General features: G+C 34.0%; 1 protein-coding gene across 1 annotated transcript in view; it reads left to right on the top strand.

Moving 5' to 3' along the window:
• The window catches only part of LOC143250011 (uncharacterized), a 29,279-nt gene extending 6,849 nt beyond the window's left edge, over positions 1-22,430 (top strand). Inside the window, exons 2-8 of the mRNA XM_076500646.1 lie at positions 7,276-7,900; positions 10,395-10,518; positions 12,838-12,946; positions 16,959-17,039; positions 19,731-19,773; positions 20,780-20,844; positions 22,329-22,430. Of these exons, the coding sequence (XP_076356761.1) occupies positions 7,276-7,900; positions 10,395-10,518; positions 12,838-12,946; positions 16,959-17,039; positions 19,731-19,773; positions 20,780-20,844; positions 22,329-22,430 (1,149 nt within the window). The remainder of the gene's footprint in view (positions 1-7,275; positions 7,901-10,394; positions 10,519-12,837; positions 12,947-16,958; positions 17,040-19,730; positions 19,774-20,779; positions 20,845-22,328) is intronic.
• Positions 22,431-24,742: the final 2,312 nt, after the last annotated feature.

Below are 24,742 nucleotides of genomic sequence, written 5' to 3'. Positions count from 1 at the left end.
TAAACTCTCATATCTTGTTTTTACACAGTTTACAAACTCTCATACCTTGTTTTTACACAGTTTACAAACTCTCATACCTTGTTTTTACACAGTTTATAAACTCTCATACCTTGTTTTTACACAGTTTATAAACTCTCATACCTTGTTTTTACACAGTTTATAAACTCTCATACCTTGTTGTTACATGGTCTATAAACTCTGTTAAGATATTTTTTATAGGTGTTATTGATGGTTATTCAGCTTAAACACTCTAACAGGTTGTACCCAGGTTCTAGTTTCCTTGACTGTTGGTTATTTGGTAAAATTCTGTTAACAGTTCTTAGCTTCTTACAGTAACACTGTTCATTATTCCTTCAATTGTCTTAATAGACTTAAACACAGATTGTACTGTCCTTGATGGTATTGCTGCTATACTGTTATAACCAGTTTTACACATAATATTAACTCTCTTAACAGGCTTTACCTGCATTATATTGTCATTGCTAATGGCTGTTCAACTAAATCCTGCTAACGAGATTACACATATTATAACCTCGGTTACCAGGCTTTACATGCATTATATTGTCATTGTTAACGATTATTGAACTAAGCTTTGTTAACAGGTTTTACATACTTTATAAACTCTGTTAAGAAGGTTTGGTTTACCTGCATTATATTGTCACTGTTGATGTGATTCAACTAAATCCTGTTAACAGGTTTTACATGTATTATCAACTTGTTGAACAGGTTTTATATGTATTATATTCTCATTGTTGTTGTTTTTATTTAACTAAATCCTGTTAACAGGTTTTACGTGTATTATAAACTTTATTAACAGGTGTTAAATGTATGATATTGCCATTGTTGATGATTATTAAAATACATCCAGTTAACAGGTTTTACACACATTATAAACATTGTTAACAGGTTTTACACACATTATAAACATTGTTAACAGGTTTTACACACATTTATAACATTGTTAACAGGTTTTACACACATTATAAACATTGTTAACAGGTTTTACACACATTATTAACATTGTTAACATGTTTTACACATATTATAAACATTGTTAACAGGTTTTATACACATTACAAACATTGTTAACAGGTTTTACACACATCATTAACATTGTTAACAGGTTTTATACACATTATAAACATTGTTAACAGGTTTTATACACATTATAAACATTGTTAACAGGTTTTATACACATTATAAACATTGTTAACAGGTTTTACACATATTATAAACATTGTTAACAGGTTTTACACACATTATTAACATTGTTAACATGTTTTATACACATTATAAACATTGTTAACAGGTTTTATACACATTATAAACATTGTTAACAGGTTTTATACACATTATAAACATTATTAACAGGTTTTACACACATTATAAACATTATTAACAGGTTTTATACACATTATTAACATTGTTAACAGGTTTTATACACATTATAAACATTGTTAACAGGTTTTACACATATTATAAACATTGTTAACAGGTTTTACACACATTATTAACATTGTTAACATGTTTTACACATATTATAAACATTGTTAACAGGTTTTATACACATTACAAACATTGTTAACAGGTTTTACACACATCATTAACATTGTTAACAGGTTTTATACACATTATAAACATTGTTAACAGGTTTTATACACATTATAAACATTGTTAACAGGTTTTATACACATTATAAACATTATTAACAGGTTTTACACACATTATTAACATTGTTAACAGGTTTTATACACATTATAAACATTGTTAACAGGTTTTACACATATTATTAACATTGTTAACAGGTTTTATACACATTACAAACATTGTTAACAGGTTTTACACACATCATTAACATTGTTAACAGGTTTTATACACATTATAAACATTATTACCAGGTTTTACACACATTATAAACATTATTAACAGGTTTTATACACATTATTAACATTGTTAACAGGTTTTATACACATTATAAACATTGTTAACAGGTTTTACACATATTATAAACATTGTTAACAGGTTTTATACACATTACAAACATTGTTAACAGGTTTTACACACATCATTAACATTGTTAACAGGTTTTACACACATCATTAACATTGTTAAGAAGTTTTACATGTATTATATTGCCATTGTTGGTGATTATTCAAATAAATCCTGTTAATATGTTTTACATACATTATAAATCCTGTTACCAGGTTTTACATTTATCATATTGTCGTTGTTGATGATTATTCAAGTAAATACTGTTAACAGCTTTTACATAGATTAGAAACTCCGTTAGCAGGTTAGACATGTATTATATGGTTATTGTATATGGGTTTTGAACTAAATTCTGTTCATAGGTTTTACATCATTATAAACTCTGTTAACAGGTTTTACATCATTATAAACTCAGTTAACAGGTTTTACATCATTATAAACTCAGTTAACAGGTTTTACATCATTATAAACTCTGTTCATAGGTTTTACATCATTATAAACTCTGTTAACAGGTTTTACATACATTATATACTTTGTTAACTGATTTTACATGCATTATTTTGTCATTGTTCATGATTACTGAACTAAATCCTGTTAACAGGTTCTTGATACATTATAAAGTCTGTTTACAGGTCTTAAGCGGGTTACAAGCAATTTTAACAGGCGTTACACATATTATGCTGCAAGTGATTATTATTTGTTTCGTTTACGTCACTAGTATGTCTATTTTCATGTTGCTACTCTGTATAGTTTATGGAATAAAAAGTAACAATAAGTAATAACAAACTTATTAATTAATTAATTTATTAATTAATAGAATAGGCTTAAGATTATTTGCTTCTTTCTTTCATGTTTTTTGCGAAATTCGTTGATTTTCAGAAATATTAATAAACTGTTAATTTGATTCAACAATTTTAAAATATTGCAACAACACCACGTGTTGTATGAACTTTTCTTCGAGTGTAAATTACTTGTTCTGTCACAAATGTTTGCGAAGTTGTAAATCTTTAGGGTAAAATATTGATTTATCATCTCGGCAAAGGACACACAATGTACAAGCTCTGTAGATTTACAATACAACACCGTGTGTGAATAACTGGAGAAAGTATGTAGATTTACAATACAACACCGTGTGTGAATAACTGGATAAGGTATGTAGATTTACAATACAACACCGTGTGTGAATAACTGGAGAAGGTATGTAGATTTACAATACAACACCGTGTGTGAATAACTGGAGAAGGTATGTAGATTTACAATACAACACCGTGTGTGAATAACTGGAGAAGGTATGTAGATTTACAATACAACACCGTGTGTGAATAACTGGAGAAGGTATGTAGATTTACAATACAACACCGTGTGTGAATAACTGGAGAAGGTATGTAGATTTACAATACAACACCGTGTGTGAATAACTGGAGAAGGTATGTAGATTTACAATACAACACCGTGTGTGAATAACTGGAGAAGGTATGTAGATTTACAATATAACACCGTGTGTGAATAACTGGAGAAGGTATGTAGATTTACAATACAACACTGTGTGTGAATAACTGGAGAAGGTATGTAGATTTACAATATGACACCGTGTGTGAATAACTGGAGAAGGTATGTAGATTTACAATACAACACCATGTATGAATAACTGAAGAAGGTATGTAGATTTAGAATACAACACCATGTATGAATAACTGAAGAAGGTATATAGATTTAGAATACAACACTATGTATGAATAACTGAAGAAGGTATATAGATTTAGAATACAACACCATGTGTGAATAACTGGAGAAGGTATGTAGATTTAGAATACAACACCATGTATGAATAACTGAAGAAGGTATGTAGATTTACAATACAACACCGTGTGTGAATAACTGGAGAAGGTATGTAGATTTACAATACAACACCATGTATGGATAACTGAAGAAGGTATGTAGATTTAGAATACAACACCATGTATGAATAACTGAAGAAGGTATATAGATTTAGAATACAACACTATGTATGAATAACTGAAGAAGGTATATAGATTTAGAATACAACACCATGTGTGAATAACTGGAGAAGGTATGTAGATTTACAATACAACACCATGTATGAATAACTGAAGAAGGTATGTAGATTTAGAATACAACACCATGTATGAATAACTGAAGAAGGTATATAGATTTAGAATACAACACTATGTATGAATAACTGAAGAAGGTATATAGATTTAGAATACAACACCATGTGTGAATAACTGGAGAAGGTATGTAGATTTAGAATACAACACCATGTATGAATAACTGAAGAAGGTATGTAGATTTACAATACAACACCGTGTGTGAATAACTGGAGAAGGTATGTAGATTTACAATACAACACCATGTATGGATAACTAACGAAGGTATGTAGATTTAGAATGCAACACTATGTATGAATAACTGAAGAAGGTATATAGATTTAGAATACAACACTATGTACGAATAACTGAAGAAGGTATATAGATTTAGAATACAACACCATGTATGAATAACTGAAGGTATATAGATTTAGAATACAACACCATGTATGAATAATTGAAGAAGGTATATAGATTTAGAATGCAACACCATGTATGAATAACTGAAGAAGGTATGTAGATTTAAAATACAACACCATGTATGAATAACTGAAGAAGGTATGTATATTTAGAATACAACACCATGTATGAATAACTGAAGAAGGTATATAGATTTAGAATACAACACCATGTATGAATAACTGAATAAGGTATATAGATTTAGAATACAACACCATGTATGAATAACTGAAGAAGGTATATAGATTTAGAATACAACACCATGTATGAATAACTGAAGGTATGTAGATTTAGAATACAACACCATGTATGAATAACTGAAGAAGGTATGTAGGTTTAGAATACAACACCATGTATGGATAGTAGGGAGTTTGCAGCAACAGGACACGAACCTTGGACTCTTGGATTGACTACTGGGCACATTCTTCTGGTCAGTGGAAGGAAAATATAAATTTATTTATCGTTTTTAATTTTTCTACGTTTCATTTATGTAAAGTAACATTCTGCACTGTTGAGAACATGTTTTAAAATCAAGGGTTGGATTCCCGTCAGTGGACTTAGCAGATAGCTCGACGCGGTGTTGCTATAAAAAAACACACACATATAAAAACATGTTTGTTGTGTTTTTTATTTTCATTTTCTCTTTTTTGGAAATATTATGACCCAAGTTTATTTTTTGAGTTTAGTAAAATAATTGGTATCTTCATTTGCGTTCATTGTAGTTTCGGTTTTACTTTTTATTTGTGTTACTTATTGTCTAGATGTCACTAATGTTGCTTCGAATAAGTTTTTAGTTTCAAGTTATTATTGAATTATAAACCTTTCCTCCAGGCATTCGTTTTAAATAAACCAACAAGACAATCATTAAAAACCTAGTGGGTTAGTTTCCAGGATACGGCTTAAATTAACACTGTTTGTGAAAACGGAACGTATTAAAGTATTTTCCATTCGAAACACGATATTACACGAGAGACTCCAGTGATATCCAGTTTCTCCAGAGCTGTGCACAGAGAAGATATTGGTTTGAATTACATTTTCTTATGAAGTGTTTGTTACGGCTTTTGTTATAAGGAAAAGATTAAAAAGTACATTAGACGATAAAAAGTAATATACGGTTTGCATATTTAATGGGATTGAGTAATTTCTTTTACAGATAATAACAAAACCTGTCCATTGGTCTCGCCAGTTAAATAATAAAGCGTAAAAAAAATACAACCTTATGCTGTCATCAAATAGCTCGTTCCATGTAACTGTATATTCACTCTTTAAAAAGTTCAAATGTTTGTGTGTACTTTTCAAGTTTGCGTGTATTTCGAAAGTAAAGGCAACATGTTACTAATTATCTCCGTGAAACTGTATTGGTTTCTTTGTGATACGTCAGTCAGTATAAGTAATATTTTAAATATAAATGTAGATACGTGTGAGTTGTTATGTTTCGTATGTTTTAAAATAATCAAAAAAATACTCTTTGTTTCGACTAACTTATACACATGTGTTTTCGATTTTCCTTTTATTTAATTCTGTTTGTGTGTATCAATTACAACGACTTTGAATGTTTTTAGGTTAAAAATCTCATGTAAAAAGCATGGCACGTATAATTGTTAATATCTTAATACATTAAAACAAAACTGAACTGTTACGAGTCTGGTCAGAGCAACTTTTGAAAATAGCCAGTCATCAAGGAACCTTTAATAATGTTTTAAAACAAACAATAAAGTTGTTTGTTTTATTTCTGCAGAGATTAGTTGATATTTATCTAACCCTAAAAGACTACAAATGTAAATGTTTTCATTATATTAAGTCCACTTTTTTTTTTTTTAATTATGCGCAAAGCTACACGAGGGCTATCTGCGCTAGCCGTCCCTAATTTTGCAGTGTAAGACTAGAGGGAAAGCAGCTAGTCATCACTATCCACCGCCAACTCTTGGGCTACTCTTTTACCAACGAATAGTAAGTAGGATTGATAGTCACAATATTATGTCCCCACGGCTGTAAGGGCGAGCATGTTTGGTGTGACAGATTTTCGACTCATAACCCTCGGATTACGAGTCGAACGCCTTAACTCACCTGACTATGTCGGGCCAAGCCCACTATTCATAAAAGTCGCTGAGTAAGGCGGCTGGTAGGTGTCAGTGTTTTTTGTCGAGCGGTTATAGAATAGGTTTCAGGAAGTTAACATTTTAAAATATTCATTCTGTTGGGTAGTAGATATGATTTTTACAAAGCTTTTAAAGTTATGACCGCATGTATATTGACAGCTCAAAACACGTGGCACGAGACATTTTAAAATTGTTGTAGGCATTGAATTAATAAGTAAAGTAATTTCTGATCTACTGTTTAAAAATAAATCACATCTTTCTCGGTGCTAATCGTGTCTGTTCATATTTAACACCGTGTTTAATCTTAAGCTAAAAGTATTGGATTGGACGGTTCCTGAGCATTTATTTCAAGTCACCTAAGAGTCAAATAAGGAATGGACACCAAAGGTAATGTAGCTTGTTTCCTTTTACTGAAGTAGTGTCTCGTTTTCCAATTTCTTTTGCGATTCTTCAGTCTTGGTCAAACTGTCCAGTTAGATGGTAACTTCAGGCAAAATCTCTTTTTTTTTAGTCGTCTACTTTGCAATGATTTGGTTAATAAACACTTCAGAGCAGAGAATACGTTAACCATTTCTATTTTAACTGACTCTCTATTATGAACCTTTATCCAACTTTTACAGAAGATTGGCCAGCTTGATAAACAGTTCTCCAGCGGTAACTTTCACGTTGCGGACAGGACATCCCCTTATCTGGTCAGCCCCTTACTTCGCACAGCGGGGACTATGGAACAACAGACTCTCTCGAATGTGTTTTCTTCAACTTTCGGCAGACCGCCATGCTTTCCTTTTGCTTTGTTTTACAACCAGCCTCATGCCTATTCGTTTCTAGCTTCTCACGCTTCGTCAGCCACCTTATCCGCCGGTCTTCCGCACTACGACCTTAGCCGTCAGATGGCGCTGTTGAATTCGACGACAGGTGGAGCTTTTTATCCAGTTAATTCTGTAAAGACAAACTTGACTAGTTCATCAACAAACTTAGAAATAAAGGATGGAAGTATGAATGGGTCGACGACAAAAGAAACGAAAATCTTTCACTGGCCTCGATGTCATCCTACTAATTCCACTGCAATGCCACAATGGCCTCGATGCCATCCTCGCCCTACCAATTCAACTATTACTCCTCAAAAAGGGTTGGATTTAAGGTCTCCGGAAGCAGTCGGAAGAGTTCACTCTAACAAATCTTTGAGTCCTGGAAGTGACCTTGAACTTTCTTCTGTGAAAGTCAAAGACGACAACGAATTCGCAAGTGAGTTGTTTCGATTCTTATTTTGTGAAATATTTAATGATTTTTTGTGAATCTGTGTTTGTGATGTCTTATGTTTTTGTTCACCTCAGTTCTCTGTTAAAAGATTTTAATTTAGATTTCGGACAAGTTATTATTATTTTAAGATAATACGATCAATGGTCAGTTCGTAAAGTTAAGACTTTTTTTTTAACGGGGGTTAAGAATCATTTTAATTATCTTAAAATTCAATATTTCATGATAACGAAATATCCTTATAATCGTCTCCCACTAGAACAGTCTTTGGTTTTACAACGCTAAAATCAGGTGTTCGATTCTCTCGCTGGACACATCAGATAGCGCTTTGTGGCTTTGTTTTACGAAACAAACACACACACACATCATTATAATCTATGTTAATGACTAATTTATAAATAACAAATTCTGTTCTTATTGCCATTACGTTTGTCTACTTCAGTTTACTAGAATTTATTTATTACTATCATTAAGTTTGTATGATTCAGTTTAAGAGAAACACTTTATTACTGCCATTAAGGTTGTCTGATTCAGTTTAAGAGAAACACTTTATTACTGTCATTAAGGTTGTCTGATTCAGTTTAAAAGAAACACTTTATTACTGTCATTAAGTTTGTCTGATTCAGTTTACTGGAATTTCTTTAATACTGCCAACTGCCATTAAGTTTGTCTGATTCAGTGTGAGAAATACGTAGATTTAAATATTATAACTATATTAGTCCTGAGAAAGAACATACAAGTTAGAGCTCGAATTTTAAAGAATCTGGAGTCACTTGTAAGGTAATATTAAGAATCTGGAGTCACTTGTAAGGTAGTCACTTGTAAGGTAATACTAAGGATCTGGAGTCACTTGTAAGGTAATACTAAGAATCGGGAGTCACTTGTAAGGTAATACTAAGAATCTGGAGCTACTTGTAAGGTAATACTAAGAATCTGGAGTCACTTGTAAGGTAATACTAAGGAAGTAAAACTGAAAATGTCTTGAATGTTTCTGTGCCAAAAGTAGGAGACGTTAAGCATAAGCTAACTTAGTCAGTGAATAGTTTTGAGTCGCTTATGAGCCACTGACAGGTAATAAGATCTGATTTAATGGATATTCCAATAATGTAGTTCATAAACACAAACAAAATGTGTAGTAAATAGCTGGTTTGTTGTCTGATTGAAGAGAGGCCCCGCATGGCCAGGTGGCTAAAGCTCTCCAATCGTATTCTGAGGGTCGCGGGTTCGAATTCCCGTCACACCAAACATCCTTGCCCTTTCAGTCATGGGGGCATTATAATGTGACGGTCAATTTCACTATTCGTTGGTAAAAGAGTTGGCGGTGGGTGGTGATGTCTACCTGTCTTCCCTCTAGTCTTACACTGCTAAATTAGGGACGGTTAGCACAGATAGCCCTCGTGTAGCTTTTCGCGAAATTACAAACAAGCCAAACTGATTGAAGAAAACCGTCCTTCATTCCTTTACTTTTATAAAATCTTCTTGATGTAAGCCTTAAGAAATAACTGATAACACTATATAACATAAATTTTCTTCCTGGATAGTATGTGTTATTTCTTAACTGCTTATGTTATAAAAGTACAGAAAATGGCCATTATTCCCTTCAAACTTTGCTTTTGTGACCTGGATAATGAAATTTAGAAATTAACCTATTTTCTGTGTAAAAACGGGCAAATTTTCATTTACATAAGCTCTGAATAAATAACATATGAATCAAGATTTATATGTATTTATACTAAAGTTATACAAAAATGTTTAGAAGTGAGTAGTTTTTCGAGATTTGCGATTGTAATGTAAATCACTTTCAGTATCAGCCCCCAAATATTGTCTCCCATCATGTTTTGTTTATATACTCCCAGGTCACAAAAGCAAAGTTTGAAGAGAAAAATAGGTTTTCTCCATTTACTTTAGACATAAGCAATTGGGAAATAACACTTTCTGTCCAGAAACAAGAAAAGGTAAATATTTTATTATATAGCGTAATTGCTGTGGATCTAAAATTTTGGGACAAGTAAAAACAACAAACATCTTGTTTGTTTCCCGATGTCTATCAACTCACCTAGTTGTCCTTATTATTGGTCAAAGACCTATACTGTTCCACGAGGACAGTAAAGAATCGAACTTCATGTTTTTCAGTAACTATTAATAGGTTTAACAGCCAATTTTATTGTTTCTTAAGAGGAATTCTACAAACACACGTTTAAAACAATGATAACATAAGTTTGTAAGTATATTTAAAGGTACGAAAATAAAATTGAACCATGCAGTTGATAAACTAGTCACTTCAAGATATTCACGAGTTACACAATAGGTTTTATGCCCCAGATTTTAGTGTTGTAAGACCATAAAACTTTCAATAACTCGCAGGGGGCGCTTTTTTAATGTATTAATCTTTTTTATTGTTTTGTTAAATTTATTTGTTTTTTGAATGTAAAATTAGAATTATTGGCTTATCCACATAAACAAACTGATACGTTTCCACCAGCCACGACAAGGAGGTCGTTTACAGATGGTCAACCGTACTGTCCTATTTGTGGAATTAATCTCCAATCTTATGACCTAACGGAGCATGTGCAGGAAGAGATGAAACGTTTACACGAATTTTACCGGTAAGCACGGTTTGAAAATAATATGTTTTAAGCTGTTTTGGAAACATTATTAACTGTTAACGATATTTTATTCGTTGCTTCGACTTACTGATAAACACAAACGGGCCCCGGCATGGCCAGGTGGTTAAGGCACTGGACTCGTAATCTGAGGGTCGCGGGTTTGAGTCTCCGCCACACCAAACGTGCTCACTCTCTCAGCCGTGATGGAGTTATAATGTGACGGTCAATCCTACTATTTGTTGGTAAACGAGTAGCCCAAGAGTTGGCGATGGGTGGTGATGACTAGCTGCGTACCCTCTAGTCTTACACTGCTAAATTAGGGACGATTAGCGCAGGTAGCCCTCTTGTAGCTTTGCACGAAATTCAAAACAAGCCAAACCATTTTTAAGCGCTGAGTATTGTAACGGGTAGTAAAACAAAGTTATTCGATATGGTGTAATATGTGGACAGTATTGGACGATATGTAAACAAGTCTGGAATTTGTTAATCATCTCCTGTAAAAGAAAATCACGTGTGAACCGTTAACACACCTGAGGCTGAGGTGAATAAATACATTAAGATGTGGAACATGGATGTAGGTTGAAGTGAATAAATACATTAAGATGTGGAACATGGACGCAGGTTGAGGTGAATAAATACATTAAGATGTGGAACATGGATGTAGGTTGAAGTGAATAAATACATTAAGATGTGGAACATGGATGCAGGTTGAGGTGAATAAATACATTAAGATGTGGAACACGGATGCAGGTTGAGGTGAATAAATACATTAAGATGTGGAACGTGGTTGCTGGTTGAGATGAATAAATACATTAAGATGTGGAACGTGGTTGCTGGTTGATGTGAATAAATACATTAAGAATGGAACATGGATGCAGGTTGAGGTGAATAAATACATTAAGATGTGGAACGTGGTTGCTGATTGAGGTGAATAAATACATTAAGATGTGGAACATGGTTGCTGATTGAGGTGAATAAATACATTAAGATGTGGAACATGGTTGCTGATTGAGGTGAATAAATACATTAAGATGTGGAACATGGTTGCTGGTTGAGGTGAATAAATACATTAAGATGTGAAACATGGATGCTGATTGAGGTGAATAAATACATTAAGATGTGGAACATGGTTGCTGGTTGAGATGAATAAATGCATTAAGATGTGAAACATGGATGCGGGTTGAGGTGAATAAATACATTAAGATGTGGAACATGGTTGCTGATTGAGGTGAATAAATACATTAAGATGTGGAACATGGTTGCTGGTTGAGGTGAATAAATACATTAAGATGTGAAACATGGTTGCTGGTTGAGGTGAATAAATACATTAAGATGTGGAACATGGTTGCTGGTTGAGGTGAATAAATACATTAAGATGTGGAACATGGTTGCTGATTGAGGTGAATAAATACATTAAGATGTGAAACATGGATGCGGGTTGAGGTGAATAAATACATTAAGATGTGGAACATGGTTGCTGGTTGAGGTGAATAAATACATTAAGATGTGAAACATGGATGCGGGTTGAGGTGAATAAATACATTAAGATGTGGAACATGGTTGCTGATTGAGGTGAATAAATACATTAAGATGTGGAACATGGTTGCTGGTTGAGGTGAATAAATACATTAAGATGTGAAACATGGATGCTGATTGAGGTGAATAAATACATTAAGATGTGGAACATGGTTGCTGATTGAGGTGAATAAATACATTAAGATGTGGAACATGGTTGCTGATTGAGGTGAATAAATACATTAAGATGTGGAACATGGTTGCTGGTTGAGATGAATAAATGCATTAAGATGTGAAACATGGATGCAGGTTGAGGTGAATAAATACATTAAGATGTGGAACGTGGTTGCTGGTTGAGATGAATAAATACATTAAGATGTGGAACGTGGTTGCTGGTTGATGTGAATAAATACATTAAGAATGGAACATGGATGCAGGTTGAGGTGAATAAATACATTAAGATGTGGAACGTGGTTGCTGGTTGAGGTGAATAAATACATTAAGATGTGGAACATGGTTGCTGATTGAGGTGAATAAATACATTAAGATGTGGAACATGGATGCAGGTTGAGGTGAATAAATACATTAAGATGTGGAACGTGGTTGCTGATTGAGGTGAATAAATACATTAAGATGTGGAACGTGGTTGCTGGTTGATGTGAATAAATACATTAAGATGTGGAACATGGTTGCTGGTTGAGATGAATAAATGCATTAAGATGTGGAACATAGATGCGGGTTGAGGTGAATAAATACATTAAGAATGGAACATGGATGCAGGTTGAGGTGAATAAATACATTAAGATGTGGAACATGGATGCAGGTTGAGGTGAATAAATACATTAAGAATGGAACATGGATGCAGGTTGAGGTGAATAAATACATTAAGAATGGAACATGGATGCAGGTTGAGGTGAATAAATACATTAAGATGTGGAACATGGTTGCGAGTTGCGGTGAATTAATACATTAAGACCAGCTTGCTGGCTTACCAGTCCTTTCTAATTAAAGTGAACTTAATTTAAGCAACTATAATAATATTAGATAAATAAATGTTAAAAAATACAAATGAAAGTGAATTATCAATCATTACCCTAATTCTCATTGGTAATTTACTTAAGTATATTTCAAAATAAATATAGTTCACTTAACATTAGTGCACATTATAACGGTTGTTGTTCATACAGTTGACAATATGGTTAACGTCTCAACAATTACTATATCTGTCGTATATCAGCCAGCCTTATGAGTTCTGGTATGAGGCGAGTGGTCTCACTGGCACTGAGCACGGCAGATATTGATATATTATGAAGTTTTAATAAGCATGTATGAATCATAACAGCTTGGATTGTGTTTATTCTTAAGAACTAGAAATGCGTATGGTGTTCCTTACGAATGTTCTAAGAAAAACAAACATACAATTAATTTTGATTCTTCGGTGTTATCTTTAAAGTGAAAACGAAACAATTACTCCCATAAAGGTTAATTCAATATTAATGATCTAACTGAAAACTGGTTCCAAATTTGGCCAATTCAGTTGCACTTGTTCAGATCTGAGAACATTTAAGTAACAAAATCCTTTTTTTCTTTGCAGTTTCTGGACTTCAAAATTAGAAATTTAAACTTTAAAATCCGAAACGAAAAAAATGTTATTGAGCAAGTTATGTTTCTGAAGTATTTCACGTATATTAATAAGAGTTCCAATCTTATAATACAGACACTAGGACGTTTCTGAAGTATTTCACGTATATTAATAAGAGTTCCAATCTTATAATACAGACACTAGGACGTTTCTGAAGTATTTCACGTATATTAAAAAGAGTTCCAATCTTATGATACAGACACTAGGACGTTTCTGAAGTATTTCACGTATATTAATAAGAGTTCCAATATTATAATACAGACACTAGGACGTTTCTGAAGTATTTCACGTATATTAATAAGAGTTCCAATATTATAATACAGACTCTAGGACGTTTCTGAAGAACAAAATAATCATTTATTTACTAAAGGTCCTAAGTTACATTACGAGTTTTTGTTTTTATTGTTAACACTAGTAGAACATCTAGTTTAATTATTGATTGATACTAAAGTAGTATAGATTACAGGTAATAAGTAACACGTAATATTATGTTCCGTTTATTTTAATATTATTTGATTTCTCTGATATATAAAACTTTTTCAGACTGAAGAGTAGATGATAGTCATTACTATAACATCACAAGTCTTAGCTGTGAAGAATAGATACTAGTCAGTACTATAACATCACAAGTCTTAGCTGTGAAGATAGATACTAGTCAGTACTATAACATCACAAGTCTTAGCTGTAAAGAGTAGATACTAGTCAGTACTATAACATCACAAGTCTTAGCTGTAAAGAGTAGATACTAGTCAGTACTATAACATCACTAGTCTTAGCTGTGAAGAGTAGATACTAGTCAGTACTATAACATCACTAGTCTTAGCTGTGAAGAGTAGATACTAGTCAGTACTATAACATCACAAGTCTTAGCTGTGAAGAGTAGATACTAGTCAGTACTATAACATCACTAGTCTTAGCTGTGAAGAGTAGATACTAGTCAGTACTATAACGTCACTAGTCTTAGCTGTGAAGAGTAGGTACTAGTCAGTACTATATCATCACTAGTCTTAGCTGTGAAGAGTAGATGCTAGTCAGTACTATATCATCACAAGTCTTAGCTGTAAATAGTAGATGCTAGTCAGTACTATATCATCACTAGTCTTAGCTGTGAAGAGTAGATACTAGTCAGTACTATAACATCACTAGTCTTAGCTGTAAATAGTAGATGCTAGTCAGTACTATATCATCACTAGTCTTAGCTGCAGATGTATGCATTTTATTAGTGTTTTCTTTTCTCACGGCTACTAAATTCTGGAGAAGTCACTATGATAACACCGATCCCCAATTCATGTTATAGATTAGACTAGTCAATTTGGTAAGTTTTGTGAGTCACTATTATAACACTGATCCCCAGTTTATGTTATAGAGTAGACTAGTCAATTTGGTAAGTTTTGTGAGTCACTATTATAACACTGATCCCCAGTTTATGTTATAGATTAGACTAGTCAATTTGGTAAGTTTTGTGAGTCACTATTATAACACTGATCCCCAGTTTATGTTATAGAGTAGACTAGTCAATTTGGTAAGTTTTGTGAGTCACTATGATAACACCGACCCCTAGTTTATGTTACAGACGTTGGTTAACGTAGCATGCTGATATTTAGGTTCTAATATCTTTCTCTGTACGGTGTATCCAGTTTTAGCATCGTTTTGATTCTGTCAACAAGAACTGTGTTATGATAACACTCTTACTTGGTGAAATCTTCGTTTTCTGTTACAAATAATCAGACTCTACGATCATTAAACTGGACAATACGTTAAAATGACCACACACTACGGTCATTAACTTAGAGAGTATGTTAAATGGTCGAACTCTGTTGTCATTAGCCGATATAATACGCCCAAAGATCAGAGTGTACGGTCATTAACCTAGATAATACATTAAAATAAGCAAACTCAACGATCGTTAACCTGGATAAAACGTTATGTTTGATACAATATCTAACATCTGTATTGACATTGTTCTAAAAAAATACACTGTTGTTTTTTATTCCGAATTTAGAGATAAAGAATGGAACTCCACGAATAACGAAACGGAAAGAACGGTAAGAGACGAGATCTTGTTTGTATGTATTAATCGGTGCTTTCTAGTTTTAGGTACTTTTATTTTGTTAAGCCCTAAAATAGAACTGTTTAACGATGTCGGATGGTGTCTGTTGTTCTTATTTTCCTTTTATTAGTTTCAAACATTCTATTACAATTAATAGGTAATGTTTTATGGTTAACCTAGGTTAAAACAGAATAATTATTGCGAAAATATTGAAGGTTTTGAGAATTTTGACACTTTCCCCCTTTCATGTCAATAGTTGACCTTATTCAAAGCTTTCTAAAAAAAATGTAAAAATCGTTAAAAGCATTAGCCATGACGTGTTTACTTTATTTTAATATTATAATTGTTTTTTTTTTTTCTTGGAAGTAATATTCGCTGGTAAGGGGGTGAGAAAAGTGTACACAGGAGAAAATTAATTTGCATTAATATGTTTACTAAACTACTACTACAGCCAAGACGTGAATATTTGTCATTAATTAAAAATCAAATTTTAGAAATAAATTACATAAATTATTATCTGGTTTTACGGACATTTTATCATTTTTTGTTTTGTAACCACAGCGGCAGATGTCACTTTATTATAGCTAACTGCATCCTTAAATTACTCTTCAGTACCCCTAACGTCAGATTGTTCATCTAAACTTGTAAAATTATACAAAAACCATCATCTAAAGCGTTAGAGTTTCGAGCGATAAAATTACGTTGAGGGTTTTTAGATGTTTAGCGAGCTATTTATTACCTTAGTAAACATTTGTTAAAGAACTGTTAATTTGTTAAAGAGCTGTGCCTTACTGGTATTATATAACGGCATAAAATGGATGTCAATAAGTCAAGTGGATTATAGTGAATTAGGCCAAAGATATGTCATCAGTTTTACAAAGGTATCGAACAGTATATATAGGATGATTTAGAGATATTTATTAGTCACGGCCTACTGTACAAAAATTGTTTAATTCACTGTTGACATTTAAACATTTCTAAAGTACGAATAGTGTGTTAATGTCAGTCAGCAGCCGTGTTCAAATGTCATTATGAATGTCACCTATGTAAACGCTCACTTAAATACCTTTCGTGCTTGAAAACAAATACTATTAATACGTAGATATTTTATCAGTTCGTGGCGAGAACTGGAAGATGGGTTAACAAGTTATTGAACGAGTGCGTTTAGTTGTCAATATTATTTTCGAAGCATTGCGAAAGATATATATGACCATAATGGATGCTGACCCTTAGGTTGTACGTGACTCTTCCATTCTTTCACATTGTGGAAAATCGCCACCAGTAGACCGAAGACCTCCACTTGCTAGATGGGAGGTAAGGGACATTTGTGTTGGTTCATTTAATTACCTCGCATTATCGCATTGTGTTACATTAATCCTTATGTTACCTTTTCATAAACCAGGCTGTTCAATGATATGTCTCATAACAAACGCAAAATGGCAACATTATTTTCAGATTATAATAAAATTATTATTATTATTATTTTCTAATCATAGGGTCAGTTTATTTGTTTGTTTGTTTTTTTGTTTCGCGCAAAGCTACTCGAGTTCTATCTGCGCTAGCCGTCCCTAATTTAGCAGTGTAAGACTAGAGGGAAGGTAGCTAGACATCACCACCCACCACCAACTCTTGGGCTACTCTTTTACCAACGAATAGTGGGATTGACCGTCACATTATAACGCTCCCACGGCTGAAAGGACGAGCATGTTTGGTGCGACCGGGATTCGAACCCGTGACCCTCGGATTACGAGTCGAACGCCTTAACCCACCTGGCCATGCCGGGTCCATAGGGTCAGGCGTGGTATAATGGTTGACGTTTCAAGCAGTGGATTATAAAGTTTAAGGTTTGAGCCTCTGTTTGCTTGTAGTTAAGCCCAAACTATACAATAGTCTATCTGTGCTCTGCGCCCCAAAGATATTGAAACCAGGTTTCTAGCGTTGTGAGTCTGTAGATATATCGCTGTGACACGGATAGGGAAGGGCACGAGCCGCTGAACATGATTTCAGTTATGAGGCATTATCAGGGAAGGATTGGTGTTAAAGGAGCAGCCCATGGGCAACATTACACGCTGCATACTGACTAAACAATTAAAATTTAAAAACAATTTCTAAGAATGCGTCGAATGCATTCGCCCCATTAGGCATTTGTCCGGTATTACAATGGCCCATTCCACTCTTCGTCATTATAACTGTGACAATTAATTATGTATTCCTTCAAGTGTAGCTGGTAGGTGGGAGTGAATACTGCCGACTTCCCAACCCTTTTTCTGGTCGACAATACTAAATCATGGTCAACTTCCTGATTTTTTGAGCTGGTCGTTTAACCCACGTGACCCACAATGTGTCGTTCAAGTTGAAAATGCCAAATATAACTCGTTTATTCCTGTGTTGGTCGCGGGCTCGAATCCCCGTCACACCAAACATGCTCGCCCTTTCAGCCGTGGGGGCGTTATAATGTGACGGCCAATCCCACTATTCGTTGGTAAAAGAGTAGCCCAAGAGTTGGTGGTGGGTGGCGATGATTAGCTGCCTTCCCTCTAGTCTTACACTGCTAAATCAAGGACGGCTAGCGCAGATAGCCCTCGTGTAGCTTTGTGCGAAATTCAAAACAATTATTCCTGTGTTTTTAGTTACTGTTTAATTTACTGTTGTCCGTCCTATAACAATAACTAATTAACCTGAAACTTTGAATTTCTTTCAAGAATCTCCATTCACACTGGCAAGAAACTTAATTGTCCGTTGGACGAAGTTGCCTTTTTATTAGTAGTTTTAAAAACATATTCATCAAGTAATCATGACAGAAAATACGTCGTTTGATTTGAAAAAGGAACACCTTTATAGTTATATTAAAAATAATATAATAAATAATATAAAATTATATATTCAAACATCTAAGCACGCCCTCTACATTCCGACGCTCAGTTACACAACACTCTTCAAATATGTGGTCAGCTTTCGGTCAGTTACCTCTTTTTTTCTTTGTGAACCTGACGATGACCGAAGAAGGTCGAAACGTTGTTAGCTCCTCTACGTAAAAAAATTTTCTCAACGCAAACGAGCCGTTTTTACATATATTTTTCTCTACAAGTGGGTTTCTCTACATCACTGATTTGTTATTTATTAGCGTGAGGAAGAAAGACCGACAGAAAGGTCAAGTTACGTATTTCTTTACTTTCGGATATTGCATGACTAGTTCAACGTCATTGGTCAGTTTAATTTTAATTTCTCGTAAAGCTACACGAGAGCTATCTGAGTTAGCCGTCACTAATTTAGTTAGGAAGGACTAGATGAAAAACAGCTAGTAAGTACCACCTACCGCCCTCTCTTGAGTTACCCCTTTTCAAACAAATAATGGGATTGACATTTACTTTATAACGACTCGAAGTCTGAAAGGGAGGGCATGTTCTGTGACGGTGGCTCAGATCCCACGACCTTTAAATTACGAACCGATACTCTAAACTCCATACCAGACCGCGCAACGTTGTAGGAATGACACTGGACATTAAAGATCATTGTTTTTTAAAAGGAAACGTTTCGCAGTGAATGAAAAATAAAATATAAGAAAAGAGAATTCAACCCTTTTATCAACGCTCATTTTCGTGTGTAACCCGTCTGATGATTTCAACACTTGGACTAATTCGGTACTTCAGATTCCGCGAGGAAATTATCTTAAATAATCTGTCCCGATTGTTTGTTTGTTTGTTTTATTGAATTTCGCGCAAAGCTACTCGAGAGCTATCTGCGCTAGCCGTCCCTAATTTAGCAGTGTAAGACTAGAGGGAAGGCAGCTAATCATCACCACCCACCGCCAATTCTTGGGCTACTCTTTTACCAACGAATAGTGGGATTGATCGTACCTTTATAACGCCCCCACGGCTGAAAGGGCGAGCATGTTTGGCGCGACGGGGATGCGAACCCGAGACAATCTGTCCCGAATCATACATTCTTTAATTTCAATTTTTATTTTAATGTTTAATATTATTTTGTTTCCTTCTGTTTTTTCAGACGTATTTGAGAGTCAGATCGAATCGACACGTACGAATAAATGGTAAGTCTTACTGCAAATATAAATATATATGATATATATATATATATGTATGTTTATGATATATCAGAATGTTTTCTCACATTAAATAGTGAAATATACAATGTGAGAATAATTAATAACACTATTATATTTATAAACTGATTAATTTAACAACCAGAAATGGTATAAAAGTTACCGCGTTTCAACACAAGCTGATAACATTGTGATGTTTCTTACAGCTTAAGTCTGGCCTGATGTATTTTAGAGAACTGTTTCGTGGGGTTAAAAATAAGTGAAACTGCATTTAAACTAGCTGGATTTCTTAATATAATCTGATATATGTTGTATTATAATGCTTTATTGGGGGCATGAATAACATAAAGCCGAGTATAAAACCAGCCGGGTTGTTTAACACGTTTAGTAGAGACGTAAATAACGTAAAACCGGGTATAAAATCATCCGTGTTGTTTAGCACGTTTAGTAGAGACGTAAATAACGTAAAACAGGGTATAAAACCAGCCTGGTTATTTAAGACTGGCTAATATATGCTATTATGACGTTTAATAGGGACATAAATAACATAAAATATGTTATATAAAAACAAAACAAAAATTTGTTGGCAAATTTCCCAGATTAGGATGTTTATGTTGCATGTGTCCAGGTGTAACTATATTACACCTCACGTATGGCCGTTTGTTGGAAACAAATACATAAGGGAACGTTAATTTATTAAAATAATTACATTTGCCTTATCGAAAAACAAGACAAAACACGGACAACGTTTCCACGTTTCGGTCGGATCCAAAGAATAATCCTGTTAGATCTAAAAATGGTTTTAAAATCTGATTTATGATCGCAAGAAAGTCTGGGAATGCTGAAATATACCTAATAGGGTGTTGACAAAATCTGACAAGGTTTTCGAATCCAGTTGTACAAGGCACGGCCTGGTAACTAGCCCTAAAATATTCCACTTTTCATAAGTGAGGATCTCAACAATCAATATTTTCGTTTATTTTCTTTTATTCAGCACGCCACCTAACGTCAAGAAGAAGAACATCAGACCGCTTCCAAGAAGATCTAAGTGAACACAAGGTAACTGACTTTTGTGAAATGTAATAAAACTCCACAAAAAGTTCCAAATCACCAAACCTTGTAGCAATCGCTTTTTTTTTTCTTAGGTATATACAGGGCGAGGCTAAAATTTAGTTCCTTTAATTCACACCAGGTACGTTATCGACGTAACAGTAGTTAATTTTTATTCTAAACATAGCTGTCCCTTCTCGGTGCAGTTCGGGCTGGCACGGACAGGTGATAAGGGCGCTCGACTCGTAATCTGAGGGGCGCGGGCTCGAATCCCCGTTGCACCAAACATGCACGCCCTTGTGAGGTATGATTAAGGTTGATCATAGTAAGGTATGTTTAATACTTATTCTTGTGAGGTATGATTAAGGTTGATCATAGTAAGGTATGTTTAATACTTATTCTTGTGAGGTATGATTAAGGTTGATCATAGTAAGGTATGTTTAATACTTATTCTTGTGAGGTATGATTAAGGTTGATCATAGTAAGGTATGTTTAATACTTATTCTTGTGAGGTATGATTAAGGTTGATCATAGTAAGGTATGTTTAATACCTATTCTTGTGAGGTATGATTAAGGTTGATCATAGTAAGGTATGTTTAATACCTATTCTTGTGAGGTATGATTAAGGTTGATCATAGTAAGGTATGTTTAATACTTATTCTTGTGAGGTATGATTAAGGTTGATCATAGTAAGGTATGTTTAATACCTATTCTTGTGAGGTATGATTAAGGTTGATCATAGTAAGGTATGTTTAATACCTATTCTTGTGAGGTATGATTAAGGTTGATCATAGTAAGGTATGTTTAATACTTATTCTTGTGAGGTATGATTAAGGTTGATCATAGTAAGGTATGTTTAATACCTATTCTTGTGAGGTATGATTAAGGTTGATCATAGTAAGGTATGTTTAATACCTATTCTTGTGAGGTATGATTAAGGTTGATCATAGTAAGGTATGTTTAATACTTATTCTTGTGAGGTATGATTAAGGTTGATCATAGTAAGGTATGTTTAATACCTATTCTTGTGAGGTATGATTAAGGTTGATCATAGTAAGGTATGTTTAATACCTATTCTTGTGAGGTATGATTAAGGTTGATCATAGTAAGGTATGTTTAATACTTATTCTTGTGAGGTATGATTAAGGTTGATCATAGTAAGGTATGTTTAATACCTATTCTTGTGAGGTATGATTAAGGTTGATCATAGTAAGGTATGTTTAATACCTATTCTTGTGAGGTATGATTAAGGTTGATCATAGTAAGGTATGTTTAATACCTATTCTTGTGAGGTATGATTAAGGTTGATCATAGTAAGGTATGTTTAATACTTATTCTTGTGAGGTATGATTAAGGTTGATCATAGTAAGGTATGTTTAATACCTATTCTTGTGAGGTATGATTAAGGTTGATCATAGTAAGGTATGTTTAATACTTATTCTTGTGAGGTATGTCGTTTTTGTGTCTCAAACATTTTATTCGTTATTTTTCAGGAAACGACCTCAAGAGAGCCACGAAGAGGGCAGATAGAAAGTGAGAGCACAGCTTCAACATCAGAAACCAGTGAGTTAGTTTGTCTTCATCCTTTATCATAAAGAGGTCACTCCTTTGTCGAGAAACAACTTTTTACAACTTGGGAAATTTTAATTAAAAAAATGATTGTATTTCGTATGTTGTAGCAGCCATCAGACAACTATTTTTTTATGATTTTCTTGGGCCTTAACAAATCGCATCGGCTTACTACATTTTGGGCATGTTCCAAAATAGAAGGCTTAAAAAATGGTACGACATATGTTACCAGATTATTGAATCAAAAACTTGTATAAATTGATGATTAGGTAAACAGAAAAACAACGTAACGTATCAACTGTGCACAAAACTGACATGAATTATTAAGAATTCTAAAGAACCAAAATAACATACTGACTAGCTGGATATAAGTCCGGCATAAGTTCCGGACTCTCTGAATATAAAACTGGCATAGTGTATTGAATATGCGAGTATAAATCCAGCATAAGTGCCGGACTCTCTGAATATAAAACTGGCATAGTGTATTGAATATGCGAGTATAAATCCAGCATAAGTGCCGGACTCTCTGAATATAAAACTGGCATAGTGTATTGAATATGCGAGTATAAATCCAGCATAAGTGCCGGACTCTCTGAATATAAAACTGGCATAGTGTATTGAATATGCGAGTATAAATCCGGCATAAGTTCCTAACTCTCTGAATATAAAACTGGCATAGTGTATTGAATATGCGAATATGACACCCGTCGTTAATTGTTGAAAAACTGGGTATAAAACTGGTTCTCTGAAATTAAACCGACGTAGCATATTAACTATAGATAACATTCTACACAACTTTTTTTTCTAGTTGAATTTAACCGACATAAAATTACTGAATGATATAATATTACTTTAGTTGTGTGCCCGTCGGTGACTCAGCAGCGAGTCTGAGGACTTGTATTTCTAAAGATGATATTTCGAAACCGGAGGTAGATAGAACAACCACAAACGACCGTTGTGGCGCTTTGCACTTACCAACAAAATATAACTACATATGAAACCAAAGTAATATTTCAACTAAGTGGAAAATAAACTTCATATTTTTCCGGCTAGTTAAATTTAAAACAAATATAACTTACTGGCTAACTTGTTTCATATAAAATCAATATAATATGTTGACCCGGTGGATATAAATAAAACAGCATACGGACTAACTGATATAAAACTGTCATTGATATTTTGATACGTTAGTTGCACGGATTATTAGTTTAATATAATGTTGATAGCTATTTAAACATAATCCTGCCTTATTGAGTTTAAAACAGTGTGTGTGTGTTTTTTGTACAGCAAAGCCAGAAAGGGCCATCTGCTCAGCCCTCAAAGGGAATCAAACCCCTTATTTTAGCGTTGTAAATCCGGAGACATACCGCTGTACTAGCGGGGGGGGGGGCAGTTTCAAATAGCCAATTAATAGAACAAATTATTGATTGTATAGGTGAAAAGCAACTGTGTTGGGAGTTTTCCTACTATGGGTTTCCGTCACAAAGTGTAATCATACTATTCGTGGCCTAATGATTAGCGTGCTGGACTGTTAGTCCTAGGATTCGTTTTCGCGCCTCTTTTCGGAAAAAAAATCGCCCTGCATTTTAGAATTGCGTTGTAAAATTGATGGTTTAATTATATGATATGATGTGAGAAGAGAGCTCCACAGCAGTTTGTGGTATGCACCCTTCATAACCTATCTTCCGTTTCGTCTGTCAGCTCATAATTAGGTACAACTTCACACAGATATGGACAGTGTTTTACAGCAAACAGAATATACTAACATTACTTATAGCTTTGCTTTTTTTGTAATTTTTTTCTGGGGGGGAAGGGTCTTGATTTTCACTGCTATCTGTATGCTACCTCCTGCTTTTACTTCCGAACAAAAACAGTTTCTAATCTTTGAAGATCAAAGATCCATTTTCTTTCCGTCGTCGACCCTTTCTTAAACTTTCCTGGAATTTCTGATCTGGTTAATATTTTTTGAACTGAGAATTCTTTTAAGTGTATTGACGCAGAAGGACAATACATTCCCTGCAATGTATTTCAATGGAACATCAAATGCTTTCGCAATCTTGTTGCTTGTTTAACCGAACAATGCTATTAGTCACTTTATTACTTTACTTAAAGGTACTCTAACAACATACTGCCCCCCCCCCCAACCCGTAACCTAGGTTACCAAGAGCCCACAGCACGCCCGTTTTTAGAAAGTTTGTTTTCAGCTTGACGTATCAGTTTATTCCAACAAGTAATTTCGGAGACTCCCATCAAAAATTCCTTCTTTAAAAGTTTCTATGACAATAGTTTTCATCCTCGGATATATTAAAATCGGACATTCTTCAAGCAACTGCTGAAA

The sequence above is a fragment of the Tachypleus tridentatus genome, chromosome 4 (genome assembly GCF_004210375.1).
Source record: "Tachypleus tridentatus isolate NWPU-2018 chromosome 4, ASM421037v1, whole genome shotgun sequence".
NCBI classification, from domain to species: domain Eukaryota; kingdom Metazoa; phylum Arthropoda; class Merostomata; order Xiphosura; family Limulidae; genus Tachypleus; species Tachypleus tridentatus.
The sequence above is the reverse complement of the archived record's forward strand: the minus strand, read 5'-3'. Positions and strand labels throughout refer to the sequence as shown.